Source organism: Doryrhamphus excisus, linkage group LG18 (assembly GCF_037039965.1).
Source record: "Doryrhamphus excisus strain RoL-2023G ecotype Guam linkage group LG18, RoL_Dexc_Guam_v1.1, whole genome shotgun sequence".
In the NCBI taxonomy this organism is placed as follows: domain Eukaryota; kingdom Metazoa; phylum Chordata; class Actinopteri; order Syngnathiformes; family Syngnathidae; genus Doryrhamphus; species Doryrhamphus excisus.
In genome coordinates this window covers 2,710,064-2,734,257 of record NC_136374.1, presented here as the reverse complement: position 1 = coordinate 2,734,257, position 24,194 = coordinate 2,710,064, and the positions used below count along the sequence as shown (strand labels likewise).

Sequence of the window (24,194 nt, the reverse complement as noted above, 5' to 3'; positions counted from 1 at the left end):
TATATTTTTTATAGAAAATAAAAATCACAACCTGTTTATTAATGCATTTATTAATGGAATATTTTTGTAGTTAGAGCACAGAAAACCCTTTTTAATGTCTTTTTTACATGATTAGAGCCTCTAGACATGAACTAACACCCCTATAATAACATTTACAAATAATAACATAATGGAATAGATTTTATAGTGTTTTTTAAGGCACCCAAAGCGCTTCACAATGAAGTGAAGCCATTATTCATTCACTCAGTACGAAATTATATGACCATACAATAACATAATGGTTACCATAGTAACTGTCCATATAGTGATATATATTTTTTTGTAGAAAATAAAAATCACAATCTGTTTATTAATGCATTTATTAATGGAATATTTTTGTAGTTAGAGCACAGAAAACCATTTTTAATGTCTTTTTTACATTATTAGAGCCTCTAGACATGAACTAGCACCCCTATAATAACATTTACAAATAATAACATAATGGAATAGATTTTATAGTGTTTTTTAAGGCACCCAAAGCGCTTCACAATGACGTGAAACCATTATTCATTCACTCAGTACGAAATTATATGACCATACAATAACATAATGGTTACCATAGTAACTGTCCATATAGTGATATATATTTTTTTGTAGAAAATAAAAATCACAATCTGTTCATTAATGCTTTTATTAATGGAATATTTTTGTAGTTAGAGCACAGAAAACCATTTTTAATGTCTTTTTTACATTATTAGAGCCTCTAGACATGAACTAGCACCCCTATAATAACATTTACAAATAATAACATAATGGAATAGATTTTATAGGGTTTTTTAAGGCACCCAAAGCGCTTCACAATGAAGTGAAACCATTATTCATTCACTCAGTACGAAATGATATGACCATACAATAACATAATGGTTACCATAGTAACTGTCCATATAGTGATATATATTTTTTTGTAGAAAATAAAAATCACAACCTGTTTATTAATGCATTTATTAATGGAATATTTTTGTAGTTAGAGCACAGAAAACCATTTTTAATGTCTTTTTTACATGATTAGAGCCTCTAGACATGAACTAACACCCCTATAATAAGATAACCGACATAACAATGACTGGGTGGAGGGAGCAACAAAGCGGCATAGGAGATGGATGTTTGGATGGATGTTTTGGATTCATCCGCCCACACCTACGATGAAGTGCGGTGCCCCCTTTCCTTGGGCGGTCTTACCTTTGTGTCAATACGGTAATCCATTAAGACTTTTGAACACTTTTGAAAGCACCGCTCCACTTCTGACTTGCCTTGCGCTGCCGCTGCGGAAGGTAGACGCCCCTCCCACTGGAGGTATCCCACGGTGACCCGTCCCTATCTGCGCGGGGGGGTGGAGCAGCATGTCGGGGAGGGGTTTTAGATTGAAATGTGGCTTTCATGCTAAGCGGGGACTGTGGAGAATGGCAATGACCGCCGCTTTTGTGCGTGGCTCCGCTTCCTTTGGGACCACGGGGCAGTGAATGATGCGGCCCCGGGGAAGGTGCCCCGCTCTGTGTTGAGCAGAGCAGCGGAAGAAAAGCAGGAGAAGTATTGACTCGGGGTTTGGACGCCAGCGCTCTTGTTGCTATGGCGTTTCCAGTCCATCTTTGATGGCATATTTCCCTGCGTGTCCACCTTTTGTGTCATGGATCTCATATTCCCATAATGCAACTGTTGTGGACTTGAGCAAATATGTACATTCCGATCAGCGCTGACAGGAACGGGGGCTTTGTGTGGCCCCATGTCGCCCTGACAGTCGGTCCTTATTGGCGAGTCAACAGCCGTGACGGATGACAGCAGAGGTCAGTGGAGGAGCGTCCAATCTGGAGCGCTGCCTGTTCCGGACCTTTCAGTCAAAGAACCAAAAGAACATGTCCGGCGATTTCACCGTCGGTTGATTCAAACGCCGTGTTTGCCTCGTTCATCATCAACAAATTTGGAACGCGGCGGAAAAATAAAAGAAGGCGTTGACTTAATAAGCTCAACGTGAATCAGAATCAGCGCTTTCCTCAGAAAAACTGCTGTAGAAATCATATTCATTCTTTAGATCAGGGGTCTCGAACTCAATTTACCTGGGGGGCCACTGGAGCTAGGGTCTGGGTGAGGCTGGGCCGCATCAGGTTTTCCAAAAAAAAAAGCCCTCAAAAAACGCATTTATTAAAAACAAAAAAATTCAAAAAAACACTTTTCTACAATAAAAGCTCTGATAAAACATTCCACTGTTCTCAAATATCTTAATTTTTATTTTTCTGCACAAAATAAGATGAAAAATAAATAAACAAATCAAGAATAAAGAAAATCAATCAATCAGTAATAAATAAATAAATATAATAATAATAAAAATATTTTTTTCATATTAAAACGAACAAAGCATTATTAGAGCCCTGTAGACATGACAAAACACGCCTATAGTCACATTTATACTCTTTTTATTTACAACATATTGCGCAACTGCAGGGTCTTGAGACACATGCTAACTCGCAAACTAGAGAGCTAGCGACCTAAACGGTAGCCTTCAAGTTATTTCCTTTCAACTTAAATAGCCAAAAACTTACCACTTCCACACGGATAGGGAGGATAACTATTAACAGTTATTTAACCTTTAACATGAACATGAATCAAACGTAATAATTTTTTCTGGGTACATGATACCATACAGCATCCATATCAAACTTGCGCGGGCCGCACTAACATTAAACTTTCATATCAAGGCGGGGGCCTCAAACTAGTGTCCTGCGGGCCACATTTGGCCCACGGGCTGCGTGTTTGAGACCGCTGCTTTAGATATATCGGATATTCATCCGTCCCACCATGAATCAGACGTTTTCAGGTTTTTCATCATTTTAGATATAGATAGCTTATACATTTTTATAAAAAAGATATAAATTAGCTTGATAAATTATTATTATTTACTATATTATTATATATATTCTTATAATTATAAATTATATTATTATAAATTATTATAGTATATTATTGGTGGAAAAATTGGTTTAACGCAGTAAATTATATATATATAAAAAAAGAAAAAACATCTCTCATGCTGAGGACACTTAGGACAATAATACAAATTTATTTCACTTTTTAACGTTTTTTTTTAAATTTATAATATTTTCTAATATTATAATATTCATAATAATATTTTAGCAAAATTTTTTGCCATTTTATTATGACTTTATTTTCAGAAAATGTTGAACTTTTTTCCAACCTTATTTTCCAAAAATTGCAACTGCATTTGTCACTTTTTTTTAATAATATTTCTACTTTATGCTCTTTTGTCTGTTAATATTATAACTTTATTCCTCCAATATTTTTGTTTTATTTGCATAAAATGACTGCTCTTTTTTTTTTATAAAAAAATGTGTATGTAGTATAAAAGTAATAATAATTTAAAGCTTTTTACAGTGAAAACATGGGTTCATGCACACTGGTGGTGATAAACTACATCTGTAGACACAGCCGCCCAGGGGATAAAGTGACTTGCCAGTTCACGCCACCAGCCTCATTCATTTATTTGCGTTCATACACCCATGGGTGGGGGGCAGGGTGGGGGGGGGGGGGTGCACTCCAAGCAAGGTGGGAAGATAAGACAGCAACAAGTTTTGGGATGACAGCTGGCATTACAAAATAAAGGCGCTGAGTCGGGTATGGCAGATCTGTTTTGGTTTTGCTAATTCTGGCTAAATCCTGTCTGAACAGTCTCATCTCCTGCTGTGCGTGGGGGGGTGGGATTGGGGGGGGGGGTTGAACCTGTGTTTGGGGTTAATAGGACCTACACGTGACCTCGGAGAAACTGCCCAATTTGAAAAGAGGTCACAACCTTTATTGATGGAATTATCATCCTCCACCCCCGCGGACCCCCGCCCCACCCTACCCTCTCAGACAATGAAGATGACCCTTTGTTGACAGGGATGATGTCCTGCCGAGAGCTAACCCTTGCTGCTGTGTACTTGTGTGTGTGTGTCTGTTTTATCCGTTAGCTTTGTCTTTTATTGTATGAATTATTGAACCACACAAAAGCGGCAAAAATAAAAAAAAATAAGACTTTTGGAACTAAAGATCTTTCTGGCTGATCTTTCAAAGCCGCAGCGTTTAATCAGGCTCAGCTTAGCAACAACAATGCTCATTATTTAGCCACTAATCCTGTCCTCCGTGCAGCAGCACAACAATGCAATGTTTTATTAGCTACTATTAAAACCTCGCTGCTGTTTGTGAACGCAGCGCAGCCAAAAATACTCACGTGCCTTAAAAATAGCCGTGTGGTTTTCCTTGAATACTTTTCATGTGTCGATGAAAAGTGGAGCTGTCCAGATATTTGACTCATCTCTTCTGTTCTCTGTACATCTGTAAAATGAACCCAAATAAATCATTCAACTTAGTTTTCATCTTCATGAAGCAGAACTGGGGAACATGGCTACTCTGTCAAACCATTAGAACATTTCAGGAAGTAATTACTAAGTATAAGAGTCTTGTTTCATTTTACAAACCACATTAAATTCATCACACGGCAACTTAACACTCGAACGTTATACGTCGGAAAAATTACAAACAACATTTTGAATATGAAAATTTTACTTTGTATCACAGTTACTTATTGTGTGGAAATATGGGAGATTAATAACTATAAAAGCAATCGTCACTCGCTAAATGTACTGCAAAAAAGGCCAGTAAGGATAATTCATAATGCCGCCTACAGAGAACATACTAACTAACATACTCCTTATTTCTAAAATCACAAATCTGATGCACGTTCAAATGAAATAAAACCATTACCATATCTTATGAACCACATTCAATTCATCACACAGCAACTTAGCACTCAAATGTTATACCTCGGAAATATACAAACAACATTTTGAATTTGAATAACTCTTTTTACTTTGTATCACAGTTACTTATTGTGTGGAAATATGGGAGATTAATAACTATAAAAGCAATCGTCACTCGCTAAATGTACTGCAAAAAAGGCCAGTAAGGATAATTCATAATGCCGCCTACAGAGAACATACTAACTAACATACTCCTTATTTCTAAAATCACAAATCTGATGCATGTTCAAATGAAATAAAACCATTACCATTACCATATCTCACGAACCACATTAAATTCATCACACAGCAACTTAGCACTCAAATGTTATACCTCGGAAATATACAAACAACATTTTGAATTTGAATAACTCTTTTTACTTTGTATCACAGTTATTGTGTGGAAATATGAGAGATTAATAACTATAAAAGCAATCGTCACTCGCTAAATGTTCTGCAAAAAAGGCCAGTAAGGATAATTCATAATGCCGCCTACAGAGAACATACTAACTAACATACTCCTTATTTCTAAAATCACACATCTGATGCATGTTCAAATGAAATAAAACCATTACCATATCTCACGAACCACATTAAATTCATCACACAGCAACTTAGCACTCAAATGTTATACCCCGGAAATATACAAACAACATTTTGAATTTGAATAACTCTTTTTACTTTGTATCACAGTTACTTATTGTGTGGAAATATGGGAGATTAATAACTATAAAAGCAATCGTCACTCGCTAAATGTACTGCAAAAAAGGCCAGTAAGGATAATTCATAATGCCGCCTACAGAGAACATACTAACTAACATACTCCTTATTTCTAAAATCACAAATCTGATGCATGTTCAAATGAAATAAAACCATTACCATTACCATATCTTACGAACCACATTAAATTCATCACACAGCAACTTAGCGCTCAAATGTTATACCTCGGAAATATACAAACAACATTTTGAATTTGAATAACTCTTTTTACTTTGTATCACAGTTACTTATTGTGTGGAAATATGAGATTAATAACTATAAAAGCAATCGTCACTCGCTAAATGTACTGCAAAAAAGGCCAGTAAGGATAATTCATAATGCCGCCTACAGAGAACATACTAACTAACATACTCCTTATTTCTAAAATCACACATCTGATGCATGTTCAAATGAAATAAAACCATTACCATATCTCACGAACCACATTAAATTCATCACACAGCAACTAGCACTCAAATGTTATACCTCGGAAATATACAAACAACATTTTGAATTTGAATAACTCTTTTTACTTTGTATCACAGTTACTTATTGTGTGGAAATATGGGAGATTAATAACTATAAAAGCAATCTTCACTCGCTAAATGTACTGCAAAAGAGGCCAGTAAGGATAATTCATAATGCCGCCTACAGAGAACATACTAACTAACATACTCCTTATTTCTAAAATCACACATCTGATGCATGTTCAAATGAAATAAAACCATTACCATTACCATATCTTACGAAACCACATTAAATTCATCACACAGCAACTTAGCACTCAAATGTTATAGCTCGGAAATATACAAACAACATTTTGAATTTGAATAACTCTTTTTACTTTGTATCACAGTTACTTATTGTGTGGAAATATGAGAGATTAATAACTATAAAAGCAATCGTCACTCGCTAAATGTACTGCAAAAAAGGCCAGTAAGGATAATTCATAATGCCGCCTACAGAGAACATACTAACTAACATACTCCTTATTTCTAAAATCACACATCTGATGCATGTTCAAATGAAATAAAACCATTACCATATCTCACGAACCACATTAAATTCATCACACAGCAACTTAGCACTCAAATGTTATAGCTCGGAAATATACAAACAACATTTTGAATTTGAATAACTCCTTTTACTTTGTATCACAGTTACTTATTGTGTGGAAATATGAGATTAATAACTATAAAAGCAATCGTCACTCGCTAAATGTACTGCAAAAAAGGCCAGTAAGGATAATTCATAATGCCGCCTACAGAGAACATACTAACTAACATACTCCTTATTTCTAAAATCACACATCTGATGCATGTTCAAATGAAATAAAACCATTACCATTACCATATCTTACGAACCACATTAAATTCATCACACAGCAACTTAGCACTCAAATGTTATACCTCGGAAATATACAAACAACATTTTGAATTTGAATAACTCTTTTTACTTTGTATCACAGTTACTTATTGTGTGGAAATATGAGAGATTAATAACTATAAAAGCAATCGTCACTCGCTAAATGTACTGCAAAAAAGGCCAGTAAGGATAATTCATAATGCCGCCTACAGAGAACATACTAACTAACATACTCCTTATTTCTAAAATCACAAATCTGATGCATGTTCAAATGAAATAAAACCATTACCATTACCATATCTTACGAACCACATTAAATTCATCACACAGCAACTTAGCACTCAAATGTTATACCTCGGAAATATACAAACAACATTTTGAATTTGAATAACTCTTTTTACTTTGTATCACAGTTACTTATTGTGTGGAAATATGAGAGATTAATAACTATAAAAGCAATCGCCACTCGCTAAATGTACTGCAAAAAAGGCCAGTAAGGATAATTCATAATGCCGCCTACAGAGAACATACTAACTAACATACTCCTTATTTCTAAAATCACACATCTGATGCATGTTCAAATGAAATAAAACCATTACCATTACCATATCTTACAAACCACATTAAATTCATCACACAGCAACTTAGCACTCAAATGTTATGCCTCGGAAATATACAAACAACATTTTGAATTTGAATAACTCTTTTTACTTTGTATCACAGTTACTTATTGTGTGGAAATATGAGATTAATAACTATAAAAGCAATCTTCACTCGCTAAATGTACTGCAAAAAAGGCCAGTAAGGATAATTCATAATGCCGCCTACAGAGAACATACTAACTAACATACTCCTTATTTCTAAAATCACAAATCTGATGCACGTTCAAATGAAATAAAACCATTACCATATCTTACGAACCACATTAAATTCATCACACAGCAACTTAGCACTCAAATGTTATACCTCGGAAATATACAAACAACATTTTGAATTTGAATAACTCTTTTTACTTTGTATCACAGTTACTTATTGTGTGGAAATATGAGAGATTAATAACTATAAAAGCAATCGTCACTCGCTAAATGTACTGCAAAAAAGGCCAGTAAGGATAATTCATAATGCCGCCTACAGAGAACATACTAACTAACATACTCCTTATTTCTAAAATCACAAATCTGATGCATGTTCAAATGAAATAATACCATTACCATATCTTACGAACCACATTAAATTCATCACACAACAACTTAGCACTCAAATGTTATAGCTCGGAAATATACAAACAACATTTTGAATTTGAATAACTCTTTTTACTTTGTATCACAGTTACTTATTGTGTGGAAATATGAGATTAATAACTATAAAAGCAATCATCACTCGCTAAATGTACTGCAAAAAAGGCCAGTAAGGATAATTCATAATGCCGCCTACAGAGAACATACTAACTAACATACTCCTTATTTCTAAAATCACACATCTGATGCATGTTCAAATGAAATAAAACCATTACCATTACCATATCTCACGAACCACATTAAATTCATCACACAGCAACTTAGCACTCAAATGTTATACCTCGGAAATATACAAACAACATTTTGAATTTGAATAACTCTTTTTACTTTGTATCACAGTTACTTATTGTGTGGGAATATGGGAGATTAATAACTATAAAAGCAATCTTCACTCGCTAAATGTACTGCAAAAAAGGCCAGTAAGGATAATTCATAATGCCGCCTACAGGGAACATACTAACTATCATACTCCTTATTTCTAAAATCACAAATCTGATGCATGTTCAAATGAAATAAAACCATTACCATATCTCACGAACCACATTAAATTCATCACACAGCAACTTAGCACTCAAATGTTATACCTCGGAAATATACAAACAACATTTTGAATTTGAATAACTTTTTTTACTTTGTATCACAGTTACTTATTGTGTGGAAATATGAGAGATTAATAACTATAAAAGCAATCGTCACTCGCTAAATGTACTGCAAAAAAGGCCAGTAAGGATAATTCATAATGCCGCCTACAGAGAACATACTAACTAACATACTCCTTATTTCTAAAATCTCAAATCTGATGCATGTTCAAATGAAATAAAACCATTACCATTACCATATCTCACGAACCACATTAAATTCATCACACAGCAACTTAGCACTCAAATGTTATACCTCGGAAATATACAAACAACATTTTGAATTTGAATAACTCTTTTTACTTTGTATCACAGTTACTTATTGTGTGAAAATATGAGAGATTAATAACTATAAAAGCAATCGTCACTCGCTAAATGTACTGCAAAAAAGGCCAGTAAGGATAATTCATAATGCCGCCTACAGAGAACATACTAACTAACATACTCCTTATTTCTAAAATCACAAATCTGATGCATGTTCAAATGAAATAAAACCATTACCATATCTTACGAACCACATTAAATTCATCACACAGCAACTTAGCACTGAATTTGAATAACTCTTTTTATTTTATATCACAGTTACCACAAGACATAATAAAACCAAAATGTAATGAATTAAATATGGTTTCTGTCTCCACAGCCCATCTTAAACCAGGCCGGTCTGCCTCAGGGTCCCTCAGACCAGAAGGTGGTGGTGGTGACGGTGGATAACTGCGACCACCCGGTGGCGCTTCGGTTTGGTCATGTGATCGGAAACTACACCTGCTCGGCACAGGGAAGCCAATCCGGAAGCAAAAAGTAAGTAAACCTGTGCTGAATAAACTTTGTTGTTGACTTCCCGTCATTTAGCTTTCTTTGCAGTGTGCTCGTTAAGAGTCAACTTGTTAGGAAGTTCCACATCTTCGAGGTTTTACTTTTTTTTCGCCTCCCTGCATGTTTACCACTTTTCTGTTTTTATCTCCAGGCGCTAATAGTAACTCAACACACGAGTTCTGCCATGAATCTTTCATGCGCTTCCCCCTTAATGAGGCTTTTAATGCCAAAGTGTGCATGTATTAAAGGGAGCCTGCTCTTTTTGCAATCTTTTCAAATAGTATTGCATCCCAGTAGAGCTCTAGAGTACGTTCCTTTTCATAAAACACTTAAAGCCGGCTAAATCTGCACTCTTTTAGTCCTGACCGACATGGAACAGGAGCTTAAAGTCGCATCTTAAATGAACTGGGAGCCATTGCAGGCTGGCTGGTATTGGAGAAGCACGGTGGCGTTTAGTCAAATCAAATCAACTTTATTTGTCGAGCATTTTCCTGCAAAGACATTCAACACAAAGCCGTTTACAGAATTAAAAACAATTACTACAATTAAAAGGAATTAATTAAAGGAGGATCAAGGAAACGCCACCTTTGGGAGCCGCAGGCCGTGCCATCGGGGGGACCAGCACCCGGGCCCCCCGACTCCGACAGACGGGCGGACCCCCACATTAAAGGGAGGAACCCCCAGCCGGCCGGGTCGAAGGGACCCAAGGATGGCACCCCCTCAGCAGACTCGACACAGCCCCCAGTGTGGAGGACCCCCCCTGAGGAAACACTGGAGTTAAAAGCTGAAGACTAAGAGCATAAAATAGGACTAAAAAGATAAAAACATAACACTGGAGTTAAAAGCTGAAGACTAAGAGCAAAATAATAGGACTAAAAAGATAAAAACAAAACACTGGAGTTAAAAGCTGAAGACTAAGAGCATAAAATAGGACTAAAAAGATAAAAACATAACACTGGAGTTAAAAGCTGAAGACTAAGAGCATAAAATAGGACTAAAAAGATAAAAACATAACACTGGAGTTAAAAGCTGAAGACTAAGAGCATAAAATAGGACTAAAAAGATAAAAACATAACACTGGAGTTAAAAGCTGAAGACTAAGAGCAAAATAATAGGACTAAAAAGATAAAAACAAAACACTGGAGTTAAAAGCTGAAGACTAAGAGCATAAAATAGGACTAAAAAGATAAAAACATAACACTGGAGTTAAAAGCTGAAGACTAAGAGCAAAATAATAGGACTAACAAGATAAAAACAAAACACTGGAGTTAAAAGCTGAAGACCAAGAGCAAAGAAAAAATAGAACTAAAAAGCTAAAAACAAAACACTGGAGTTAAAAGCTGAAGATTAAGAGCATAAAATAGGACTAAAAAGATAAAAACATAACACTGGAGTTAAAAGCTGAAGACCGAGAGCAAAAAAATAGGACTAAAAAGATAAAAACAAAACACTGGAGTTAAAAGCTGAAGACCAAGAGCATAAAATACTAGTACTGAAAAGATAAAAACATAACACTGGAGTTAAAAGCTGAGGACCAAGAGAAAAAAATAGGACTAAAAAGATAAAAACAAAACACTGGAGTTAAAAGCTGAAGACTAAGAGCAAAAAAATAGGACTAAAAAGATAAAAACAAAACACTGGAGTTAAAAGCTGAAGACCAAGAGCAAAATAATAGGACTAAAAAGATAAAAACATAACACTGGAGTTATTATAATAATAATAAAATGGCAAATAATAAGAACTTAAGAAAGCACATATAGTTGGTGGGTAGACAAATGATTTTTTTCAGATTAAAATTACCAAAGCATTATTAGAGCCCTGTAGACATGACAAAACACGACTATAGTCACATTTATACTCTTTTTATTTACAACATATTGCGCAACTGCAGGGTCTTGAGACACATGCTAACTCGCAAACTAGAGAGCTAGCGACCTAAACGGTAGCCTTCAAGTTATTTCCTTTCAACTTAAGTAGCCAAAAACGTACCACTTCCACACGGATAGGGAGGATAACTATTAACAGTTATTTAACCTTTAACATGAACATGAATCAAACGTAATAATTTTTTCTGGGTACATGATACCATACAGCATCCATATCAAACTTGCGCGGGCCGCACTAACATTAAACTTTCATATCAAGACGGGGGCCTCAAACTAGTGTCCTGCGGGCCACATTTGGCACGCGGGCCGCGTGTTTGAGACCCCTGTCCTATAGTTCTGACGTGAGAAGTTGAGCAGACGTCGTGGAAGTGCCTTCAGTGTCTCTGTGTGCCATCAGATCTTTGGACCTGACCGGCCCGCTGCTGCTCGGTGGTGTCCCCAAGCTCCCGGAAGACTTCCCTGTCCGTAACCACCAGTTTGTGGGCTGCATGAAGAACCTGCGTGTGGACAACCAGCGTGTAGACATGGCCGGCTTCATCGCTAACAACGGCACGCTTCCCGGTAAAATCCTCGAAGGTTCTCAAGTCGCTTTGAAGCCGACTCTTCATCTGGTACCTCCCTTTTTCTTTTGTCTCCCCAGGATGCTCGGCCAAGAGACACTTCTGTAACAGCAACTCGTGTCTGAACGGAGGAACCTGCGTCAACCTGTGGGGCTCCTTCAGCTGCGACTGCCCGCTCGGCTTCGGAGGAAGGAACTGCGAAAGAGGTGAGGCAAGCGTAAGAAATGTGTGGGAATGTTTGGGGCAGAGACGAGGCCTGACACGCATTGTTTGCATTATTTAAGCGACCTCTAAATGAACTTGTACATGGGTGTGAAACATGAATCCATTAGCTGCAAGGAAGCATTCTTAAAGGTCCCCTATTATGCTAGAGCAGGGGTCTCAAACATGCGGCCCGCGGGCCACATTTGATTAATGTTCATGTTAAAGGTTAAATAACTATTAATAGTTATCCTCCCTATCCGTGTGGAAGTGGTAAGTTTTTGGCTATTTAAGTTGAAAGGAAATAAATAGAAGGCTACCATTTAGGTCGCTAGCTCTCTAGTTTGCGAGTTAGCATGTGTCACAAGACCCTGCAGTTGCGCAATATGGTGTAAATCAGGGGTCTCAAACACACGGCTCGCGGGCCAAATGTGGCCCGCAGGACATTAGTTTGAGGCCCCCGCCTCGATATGAAAGTTTAATGTTAGTGCGGCCCGCGCAAGTTTGATATGGATGCTGTATGGTATCATGTACCCAGAAAAAATTATTACGTTTGATTCATGTTCATGTTAAAGGTTAAATAACTGTTAATAGTTATCCTCCCTATCCGTGTGGAAGTGGTAAGTTTTTGGCTATTTAAGTTGAAAGAAAATAACTTGAAGGCTACTGTTTAGGTCGCTAGCTCTCCAGTTTGCGAGTTAGCATGTGTCTCAAACACACGGCCCACGGGCCCAATGTGGCCCGCAGGACACTAGTTTGAGGCCCCCGCCTCGATATGAAAGTTTAATGTTAGTGCGGCCCGCGCAAGTTTGATATGGATGCTGTATGGTATCATGTACCCAGAAAAAATTATTACGTTTGATTAATGTTCATGTTAAAGGTTAAATAACTGTTAATAGTTATCCTCCCTATCCGTGTGGAAGTGGTAAGTTTTTGGCTATTTAAGTTGAAAGGAAATAACTTGAAGGCTACCGTTTAGGTCGCTAGCTGTCTAGTTTGCGAGTTAGCATGTGTCTCAAGACCCTGCAATTGCGCAATATGTTGTAAATCAGGGGTCTCAAACACACGGCTCGCGGGCCAAATGTTGCCCGCAGGACACTAGTTTGAGGCCCCCGCCTTGATATGAAAGTTTAATGTTAGTGCAGCCCGCACAAGTTTGATATGGATGCTGTATGGTATCATGTACCCAGAAAAAATTATTACGTTTGATTCATGTTCATGTTAAAGGTTAAATAACTGTTAATAGTTATCCTCCCTATCCGTGTGGAAGTGGTAAGTTTTTGGCTATTTAAGTTGAAAGGAAATAACTTGAAGGCTACCGTTTAGGTCGCGAGCGCTCTAGTTTGCGAGTTAGCATGTGTCTCAAGACCCTGCAATTGCGCAATATGTTGTAAATCAGGGGTCTCAAACACGAGTCGAGTGGTTAGCGCACAGGCCTCACAGCTATGAGACCCAAGTTCAATTCCACTCTCGGCCATCTCTGTGAGTTTGCATGTTCTCCCCGTGCATGCGTGGGTTTTCTCCGGGTACTCCGGTTTCCTCCCACATTCCAAAAACATGCTAGGTTAATTAGCCACTCCAAATTGTCCATAGGTATGAATGTGAGTGTGAATGGTTGTTTGTCTATATGTGCCCTGTGATTGGCTGGCCACCAGTCCAGGGTGTACCCCGCCTCTCGCCCCGAAGACAGCTGGGATAGGCTCCAGCACTTCCTGCGACCCTCGTGAGAATAAGCGGTAGAAAATGAATGAATGAATAATTCGATTGGGCTGGTTTCATAATTACACATTTTGAGTGTTAAGTTGGTGTGTGATGAGTTTAGTGTTCTTTGTAAAAACACTAACACATTCCAAAAATATGCTAGGTTAATTGGTGACTCCAAATTGTCCATAGGTATGAATGTGAGTGTGAATGGTTGTTTGTCTATATGTGCCCTGTGATTGGCTGGCCACCAGTCCAGGGTGTACCCCGCCTCTCGCCCGAAGACGGCTGGAATAGGCTCCAGCACCCCCGCGACCCTCGTAAGGAAAAAGCGTTAGAAAATTAATGAATAATAAAAAAAATGTTGAAACATTCCTGATTTCTTGGCTGCACGATGCCAAGTCCTGCAATTCCGAAACACCTTTTCCTTCCTATCTGATCATTGGAACAACAAACAACACAGCTCCCGTCATCTTCCTCCTTTTTTTGTATTCCCTCCAGAACACAGCAAGCAACGCAACATCAGCTCACGTTTCTGTTTCTCACATTGCTGCCAACCATAAATCAGCACCAAAAAAATGGCTGCTGTGTATCAGGTGAAAGAAAACGAGACACCGGAGAACACGGGAAGGGAAACAGAAGATAAATTATCAAAGCGCAATTAGTCCTGGCTCAGCTATGTTTGCGTTAAATGAAACCTGTTTGACTGATGCCGACTGTGAGGGGAATTGGACAGAAAATTAAAACGACAAAAATGCAGCATTTCCTGTTCCATTTGTGCCTTGCATAACAACAAGTCCCTTGTTGTATAGTACTGCTTTAACAGTGCACGGTGGACGAGTGGTTAGCACAGGGGTCGGCAACCTTTACTATCCAAACATGCAAAATTGAACCCTAGTCTCCTAGCTGTGAGGTCTTCGCGCTAACCACTAGACCGCCGTGCCGCCACATTTTTTTTTTACCACATGATAAACAATGAAGGGCTGCAGCTTTGTCTGTTTATATTTTGTAGGCTAACACATGTAGTTATGCTAATATGCTAATACTAATACTTTTTTCCATCATTTTTGGACATTATTACTATGTTATATTTTTTTTCCCAAAAAGTGGTTTGTGCGCAGGCCTCGCAGCTCGGAGACCCGAGTTCAATTCCACCCTCGGCCATCTCTGTGTGGAGTTTGCTTGTTCTCCGGGTACTCCGGTTTTCTCCCACATTCCAAAAACATGCTACGTTAATTAGCGACGCCAAATTGTCCATAATTATAAATGTGAGTGTGAATGGTTGTTTGTCTATATGTGCCCTGTGATTGGCTGGCCACCAGTCCAGGGTGTACCCCGCTTCTCGCACAAAGACAGCTGGGATAGGCTCCAGCACCTCCCGCGACCCTCGTGAGGAAAAATGTATGAATGATATTTGCCTTGAGCTGGTTTCATAATTATACCTTTTGAGTGTTAAGTTGGTGTGTGATGAGTTTAGTGTTCTTTTGTAAGAACATGAACACATACCAAAAATATGCTAGGTTAATTAGCGACTCCAAATTGTCCATAGGTATGAATGTGAGTGTGAATGGTTGTTTGTCTATATGTGCCCTGTGATTGGCTGGCCACCAGTCCAGAGTGTACCCCTGCCTCTCGCACGAAGACAGCTGGGATAGGCTCCAGCACAAACGTTCAACAAATACAAAATGGTGAGCGAGTGAGACCTCTCACACAAACATGTTTTTGTTTGTCAGCTCAAAATAAGATTTATTTATTTATGATACTGGTTTTAAATTCTAAATATTTGTGAGTATAAAGCCTATTTAGGAACATTCATAAAGGATTATTATTAAAAAAATTGCCTGAATGCACTTTTCCTTTGTGAAATGTACAAATGAAAATACCTAAAACAGTCATAAAACATTTCATCAATATTGCAAACTTAATCATTTCATTTCTCTTTTAAAACACATTAAAATACATAGAAATTCATTATTATATTACAGTAAATACTATTTTATTAACTATTCGCACAGTTTTTGACTGTTTAATGCGATTTGTCCTACTTTTTTGATGGCCATTGAACGCACCGATGTACCGTTCTTGGATGCTAATAGGGCTGTATTTGTGGCCGTATTCTGTATTTGGATGTATTTTACCCCTTTTTCTTTCACCTCATACTTGCTCCCGAATGCTAATACTATGTGGGAACCCATAAAGGTAAGATTTGATGACTTTTAAGTGCTAATGTGCATGATTGTGGTGGTTCGTTGCTAAATGGCTAACGCTAGCAAAACATGGTCATCACATTGAACACAATACAATACACAATAGCACACAATAGCAAATGAAAGTCCAATTTAGCTGGCAGTTCAATACCAAAATCATCACAGAGATGTAAAAATGTGAAAAGCACAGGTTAGTTGGGCCACTTTTATGCCAAGGTAGCACTTTATATGACAATAAAAACAATACCTGCACTGCTCCAGTCTCTGGCAGGCCGTGGAATCCGTGATAAGTGAAACACAGCCACAGTAGATACAAATAACTTTAGTCTTGCTACAAGAAGCTAACTTTACCAATCAAAATACTCTTTTCTTTCTTCATTTCCTATCAATATTTGTTCCAGCTTGTGGCTACAGAGTTACCGTGCTTTAATCAAACTACGGTTGGGGCCGAGAAAAAAAAAATTGCAGCTGTTAAAGGAAACTTCTTTGACAGCCCCAGTAATAACACAAAGCTTTGTCTTTAAAGACTCTCTAAAACAGGGGTCTCAAAATCAATTTACCTGGGGGCCACTGGAGCTAGGGTCTGGGTGAGACTGGGCCGCATCAGGTTTTCCAAAAAAAAAAAACACATTTATTAAAAACGGAAAAATATACAAACTTTTTCAGTGCTTTGGTTCCGATTTTCTACAATAAAAGCTCTGATAAAACATTCCACTGTTCTCAAATATCTTACTTTTTATTTTTCTACACAAAATAAGATGAAAAATAAATAAACAAATCAAGAATAAAGAAAATCAATCAGTAATAAATAAATATAATAATAATAATAATAAAACGCAAATAATAAAAACTTAAGAATCCACATATAGTTGGTGGGTAGACAAATGATTTTTTTCAGATTAAAATGAACAAAGCATTATTAGAGCCCTGTAGACATGACAAAACACGACTATAGTCACATTTATACTCTTTTTATTTACAACATATTGCGCAACTGCAGGGTCTTGAGACACATGCTAACTCGCAAACTAGAGAGCTAGCGACCTAAACGGTAGCCTTCAAGTGATTTCCTTTCAACTTAAATAGCCAAAAACTTACCACTTCCACACGGATAGAGAGGATAACTATTAACAGTTATTTAACCTTTAACATGAACATGAATCAAACGTAATAATTTTTTCTGGGTACATGATACCATACAGCATCCATATCAAACTAACATTAAACTTTCATATCAAGGCGGGGGCCTCAAACTAGTGTCCTGCGGGCCGCATTCGGCCCGTGGGCCATGTGTTTGAGACACATGCTAACTCGCAAACTAGAGAGCTAGCGACCTAAACGGTAGCCTTCAAGTTATTTCCTTTCAACTTAAATAGCCAAAAACTTACCACTTCCACACGGCTAGGGAGGATAACTATTAACAGTTATTTAACCTTTAACATGAACATTAATCAAACGTAATAATTTTTTCTGGGTACATGATACCATACAGCATCCATATCAAACATTAAACTTTCATATCAAGGCGGGGGCCTCAAACTAGTGTCCTGCGGGCCACATTTGGCAGGTGCAGGTGCAGGTGACAAGAGAGATAATATCTCCATGATTTGTCCGGCTTTCTTTTGATTGGCTGGTAACTCCCAGCCGCCTTCTTTGCGTCTTCATATCATCATTATTTATCTCGCCTGCCTCCCGCAGTCATGGCCAACCCGCAACGCTTCCTGGGCGACAGCCTGTTGCAGTGGAACAACCTGGCGACGGCGGCCTCCGTCCCGTGGCATGTGGAGCTCATGTTGCGCACGCGGCAGGCGGGTGCCATGTTGCTGCACATCTCCTCCGGCCTGCAACACAACCTCACACTGCAGGTAAGAGAGGAGCCAATTGCGTCATTTTTATGCACACACAGGAATGTTGCAATATGCAGAAATGTCTGATTATCCCCAAGGGGCAGGGAATCGTACCTTACAACCAGGAGCTTTAATTAGAGCAGAGACAAAGACGTGACGAAGACTCAGGGAGAGAGATGAGTTAGCCGCGGATGTCAGATTTGATCAATTAAACGTATCAGACACGACATAATCACAGATATGACATTGGACTATTAAATAACATCTTCTATGCAAGCAGGTTATATATTTTATGGACAACTTTAATAATTTCATGACATCGATATTCACTGAATAAAATTTATTTTAATTTATTTGGTGGACTCTTTTTTTATTATATTATGAGAATTTCTTTATTGCGGAAAAAAAAAACAATTATTCATTAATTTCTACCGCTTGTCCTCACGAGGCAAACAATTATTTACACCAATTATTCACTTAATTTATTTATTTTATTATATATTTAGGATATATTTATTTATATATTTATTATATTATATTATATTATATATATATATATATATATATTATTTTTAATTTATTTATTTAAGCTCTATTAATTCTAATTAAATTCATGGCATTACTTGTTTTAATAATAATAATTGTTTGGCATTTTTGTCCCAATAAAAATCTCATTTAACCAATAACATTCATTCATTCATTCATATTCTACCGCTTGTCCTCACAAGGCAAACAATTATTTACACCAAATTATTCACTTAATTTATTTATTTTATTATATATGTATTATATTTACTTATTTATATATTTATTATATTATATTTATTTATTTATATTTTATTTATATATATATATTATATTTATTTATTTATTTAAGCTCTATTCATTCTAATTAAATTCATGGCATTACTTGTTTTAATAATAATAATTGTTTGACATTTTTGTCCCAATAAAAATCTCATTTAACCAATAACATTCATTCATTCGTTCATTCATTTTCTACCGCTTATCCTCACAAGGCAAACAATTATTTACACCAAATTATTTACTTAATTTATTTGTTTTATTATATATTTATTTATATATTAATTATATTATATTATATATATTTATTTATATTTTATTTATATATATATATATATATAATATATATTTATTTATTTAAGCTCTATTAATTCTAATTAAATTCATGGCATTACTTGTTTTAATAATAATAATTGTTTGGCATTTTTGTCCCAATAAAAATCTCATTTAACCAATAACATTCATTCATTCATTTTCTACCGCTTGTCCTCACGAGGCAAACAATTATTTACACCAAATTATTTACTTAATTTATTTATTTTATTATATATTTATTATATTTATTTATATATTTATTATATTATATTTATTTATTTATATTTTATTTATATATATATTATATTTATTTATTTATTTATTTAAGCTCTATTAATTCTAATTAAATTCATGGCATTACTTGTTTTAATAATAATAATAATTGTTTGGCATTTTTGTCCCAATAAAAATCTCATTTAACCAATAACATTCATTCATTCATTCATTCATTTTCTACCGCTTGTCCTCATAAGGCAAACAATTATTTACACCAAATTATTTACTTAATTTATCTATTTATTATATTTATTTATATATTTATTATATTATATTATATATATTTATTTATATTTTATTTATATATGTTATATATATATATATATATTTATTTAAGCTCTATTAATTCTAATTAAATTAATGGCATTACTTGTTTTAATAATAATAATTGTTTGGCATTTTTGTCCCAATAAAAATCTCATTTAACCAATAACATTCATTCATTCATTCATTCATTTTCTACCGCTTGTCCTCACGAGGCAAACAATTATTTACACCAAATTATTTACTTAATTTATCTATTTATTATATATTTATTATATATTTAATATATTTATTTATATTTTATTTATATATTATATATATGTGTTTATTTAAGCTCTATTAATTCTAATTAAATTCATGGCATTACTTGTTTTAATAATAATAATAATAATAATTGTTTGGTATTTTTGTCCCAATACAAATCTCATTTAACAAATAACATTTAAAACTTAAATAAAAATAAATAATATAATAGCCAAAAGCCATCTATTGTTAAAAAAGGGAGTTAAATATATATATATATATATATATATAAAAGAAAATACTTTGATGTAAAAATAAAGTGAGGATTGTCATGAAGTTGTTATTGTATGATGACCAGCTCCGAGGCGCCCCCTGCTGGCTTAGTGTTGTCCAGCACATGAACTGAATGATGCTGCTTTTTATGCAAGTATTGTATGACCTCACTCTTGTTTTTTTAACCTTCCTAGCTGCGCGGCGGGAGCGTGTTGATGGGCCTTCACCGCGGGGAGGATTCCACTCTTTCCCGCGTGGAGGAGGTGCTGGTGAACGACGGTGACTGGCATCATCTGCAACTGGATATCAGCAGTCTGAGCGGGCCGGCGGGCCAGCATAAAGCCGTTCTGTCGGTAGACCACGGACTCTACCTGGTGAGAAATCATGCAAATATTTCTTCACGGCCATCTTCCTGCTTTGCAGCGCGCCACTTGCAGGATCCTGTGTGTGTTTTTTAGGCCAGCATGCAGGTCGACGGAGAGCTGCAGGAGTCCATGCTGAAGGCTGTCAGCGTTGGAGGCTTGGAGGCGCCTGATGGGACCATTCAGAACGGGTTCCAAGGCTGCATACAAGTATGAATGCAACCCCCGTTTATGGGAACACTTTATATGTATAGGAGATTAGAAATTATTATTTGTGTGAATTAAATAACAATACGGCTAAATGACGAGATGTAAAGAATTTATTATAATGTGTAATAATTTATTCTAAGTTAATTTAATTGTTAAATATAATATTAAATAGGAAACAATTAGTCATGACTAATTTAGTGTATATATTTCTTTGCGTGATGGATCTTGTAGGATTTAATTATTATTATTTTAATGATTGATTTATTTAATGGCATTGTTATTTACTATGTAAATGTGATTTCTTAGTTTTCTATTTTTAATAAATTCAAAAAAAGTCAAAAAAAAACTTTTTCACATTGTCATAATGGAGTATTTTGTGTAGAATTTTGAGGTAAGAGATTAAATTAATACAATTTGGAATGAGGCTGTAACATGACAAAATGTGGAAAAAGTGAAGCGCTGTGAATACTTTCCGGATGCACTGTAATTTGATAATATTTTTTTAATATTATTTATTGACCATTTTAATGATTTAATGACTTTTCTTCTCAACTTTAATGGCATATTTACGTGATCAAATTATAACAATTTTGAGGATGTAGTGATTTATTTATTTGTTTAATGGCATTTATTGTTTATTTTATCATTTCAATGTATTATAATGATTATTTAGTTTTTTTATATTTTAATTTAATTAACATAAAAAAGTTATTCTACTGATTTTTTTGAATATTTTTATTAAATAAATTTTTTATTCACTTTAATTATATTTTTTAAGTTTTTTTGAATATTTTAATAGAATTATGTTCAAATGTGTTCTACTGATTTATTTTGTATATATTTTAATAACATTGATTTAAATGTATATTAAGTATTACAATGATTTATTTTGTTTTTTCAATATTTTATGTTTTATTCAACATTAATTTAAAAATGTATTATTATCTTTTTAAAAAAGTATTCCAATGATTTATATTGTTTTTTGAATATTTTAATTAAATTAATTATAAAATATATTATCCTGATTTATTTTGGTTTTGGGCTATTTTAATAAAAATGTATTTTAAAAAATATATATAATTAATCAGTCAAATATATTTTAAAATAAATTTTAATAAAATGTTATAATTTTAATTCATTTAAATTTTTACATTTAATTTTAAAATTCCAAAACATCATAAACCAGTATATATTTTATATTACACACACACATTATCCTGATTTATTTAGTTTTTGGGCTATTTTAATAAAAATGTATTTAAAAAAAATATATATATATAATTAATCAGTCAAATATATTTTAAACTAAATTTTAATAAAATGTTATAATTTTAATTCATTTAAATGTTTATATTTAATTTTAAAATTCCAAAACGTCATAAACCAGTATATATTTTATATTACACACACACATTATCCTGATTTATTTTGTTTTTGGGCTATTTTAATAAAAATGTATTTAAAAAAATATATATATATAATTAATCAGTCAAATATATTTTAAAATAAATTTTAATAAAATGTTATAATTTTAATTCATTTAAATTTTTTTATTTAATTTTAAAATTCCAAAACATCATAAACCAGTATATATTTTATATTACACACACACATTATCCTGATTTATTTAGTTTTTGGGCTATTTTAATAAAAATGTATTTTAAAAAATATACATATAATTAATCAGTCAAATATATTTTAAAATAAATTTTAATAAAATGTTATAATTTTAATTCATTTAAAATTTTATATTTAATTTTAAAATTCCAAAACATCATAAACCAGTATATATTTTATATTACACACACACATTATCCTGATTTATTTAGTTTTTGGGCTATTTTAATAAAAATGTATTTTAAAAAAATATATATATAATTAATCAGTCAAATATATTTTAAAATAAATTTTAATCAAATGTTATAATTTTAATTCATTTAAATTTTTATATTTAATTTTAAAATTCCAAAACATCATAAACCAGTATATATTTTATATTACACACACACACATTATCCTGATTTATTTAGTTTTTGGGCTATTTTAATAAAAATGAATTTTAAACAATATATATATAATTAATCAGTCAAATATATTTTAAAATAAATTTTAATAAAATGTTATAATTTTAATTCATTTAAATTTTTATATTTAATTTTAAAATTCCAAAACATCATAAACCAGTATATATTTTATATTACACTATTGGGCTATTTTAATAAAAATGTATGTGTGTAGTATAAAATATATACTGGTTTATGTTGTTTTTGGAATTTTAAAATTAAATATAAATACAATTAAAATGTATTTTAAAATATATTTGACTGATTAATTTTGTTTTTAGATATTTTAATGAAATTAATTACTGTCTTTATCTAAAGGAATATCATTGAAATATATATATATTTTTAAGTTTTTAATAAGAATATTTTTTCTAAATGAATATTTATGTTTTCATTCATGTGATTACCTTTCTTTACTGATTGTCGGCAAGTAACAACATGGCTTTGACATTTGAATTTGTGCTAAAGTTAGCTTCCTTGTGCTACCTTCATCCTTTGTGCCTCCATGACTTTTTCTGTGTGCAGGGTCTTCGTGTCGGAGGTGCTCTGAGTCTCTCCCAGGCCAGGAAGGTGAACGTGGAGGTCGGCTGCAACTTGCCCGACCCGTGTAGCTCCGCCCCTTGTCCTCCCAACAGTTACTGCAGCGACGACTGGGACAGCTACTCCTGCACATGCCACTCAGGTCAGCGTCGCATCCTCGGAGCGCTTTAAAAAAAAAGCCACGTGTTATTTATCATGGCGACCTCCACAGGTTACTACGGCACCAACTGCACAGACGCCTGCACCCTTAACCTCTGCGAGCACGAGTCGACATGCGTCAGGAAGAGCGGTTCTTCCCGCGGTTACACGTGTGAATGTCCGCACAACTACTTTGGTCGTTACTGCGAGAAAAAGTAAAAAACAGCACATTGGCGTCTTTTCATCATGGCCGACATGCTTTAAAAAGCAAATATGTGTCCCTGCAGGATCGACCTGCCTTGTCCCCGAGGTTGGTGGGGTCACAAGACCTGCGGACCCTGTAACTGTCCCACAGAACGCGGGTTTGACTCCGACTGCAACAAGACCAGTGGAGAGTGTCGCTGTAAGGTAATGTTGTCACTGCTATTAATATTAATATATATTCTATTTTATTATTGTTTTTATTTAAAGAGGACCTATGATGCTTTTTTCCACTTTTGTGACCTATAAATGTCGTTCAAATGTTATATTCTGGTATTAAACCATGCCAAAGGTTCTGATAATGAGGTTTACGCATTTGGAAGTGAGTCCTGAAAGAAGTT

At 34.7% G+C, this 24,194-nt stretch overlaps 1 protein-coding gene across 1 annotated transcript in view; it reads left to right on the top strand.

Annotated features, from left to right (window-relative positions):
• The window catches only part of celsr2 (cadherin, EGF LAG seven-pass G-type receptor 2), a 101,621-nt gene that overhangs the window by 59,618 nt on the left and 17,809 nt on the right, over positions 1-24,194 (top strand). Inside the window, exons 6-14 of the mRNA XM_078798513.1 lie at positions 9,530-9,687; positions 11,986-12,149; positions 12,229-12,354; positions 17,956-18,122; positions 20,474-20,653; positions 20,738-20,851; positions 23,440-23,596; positions 23,666-23,807; positions 23,880-24,000. Of these exons, the coding sequence (XP_078654639.1) occupies positions 9,530-9,687; positions 11,986-12,149; positions 12,229-12,354; positions 17,956-18,122; positions 20,474-20,653; positions 20,738-20,851; positions 23,440-23,596; positions 23,666-23,807; positions 23,880-24,000 (1,329 nt within the window). The remainder of the gene's footprint in view (positions 1-9,529; positions 9,688-11,985; positions 12,150-12,228; positions 12,355-17,955; positions 18,123-20,473; positions 20,654-20,737; positions 20,852-23,439; positions 23,597-23,665; positions 23,808-23,879; positions 24,001-24,194) is intronic.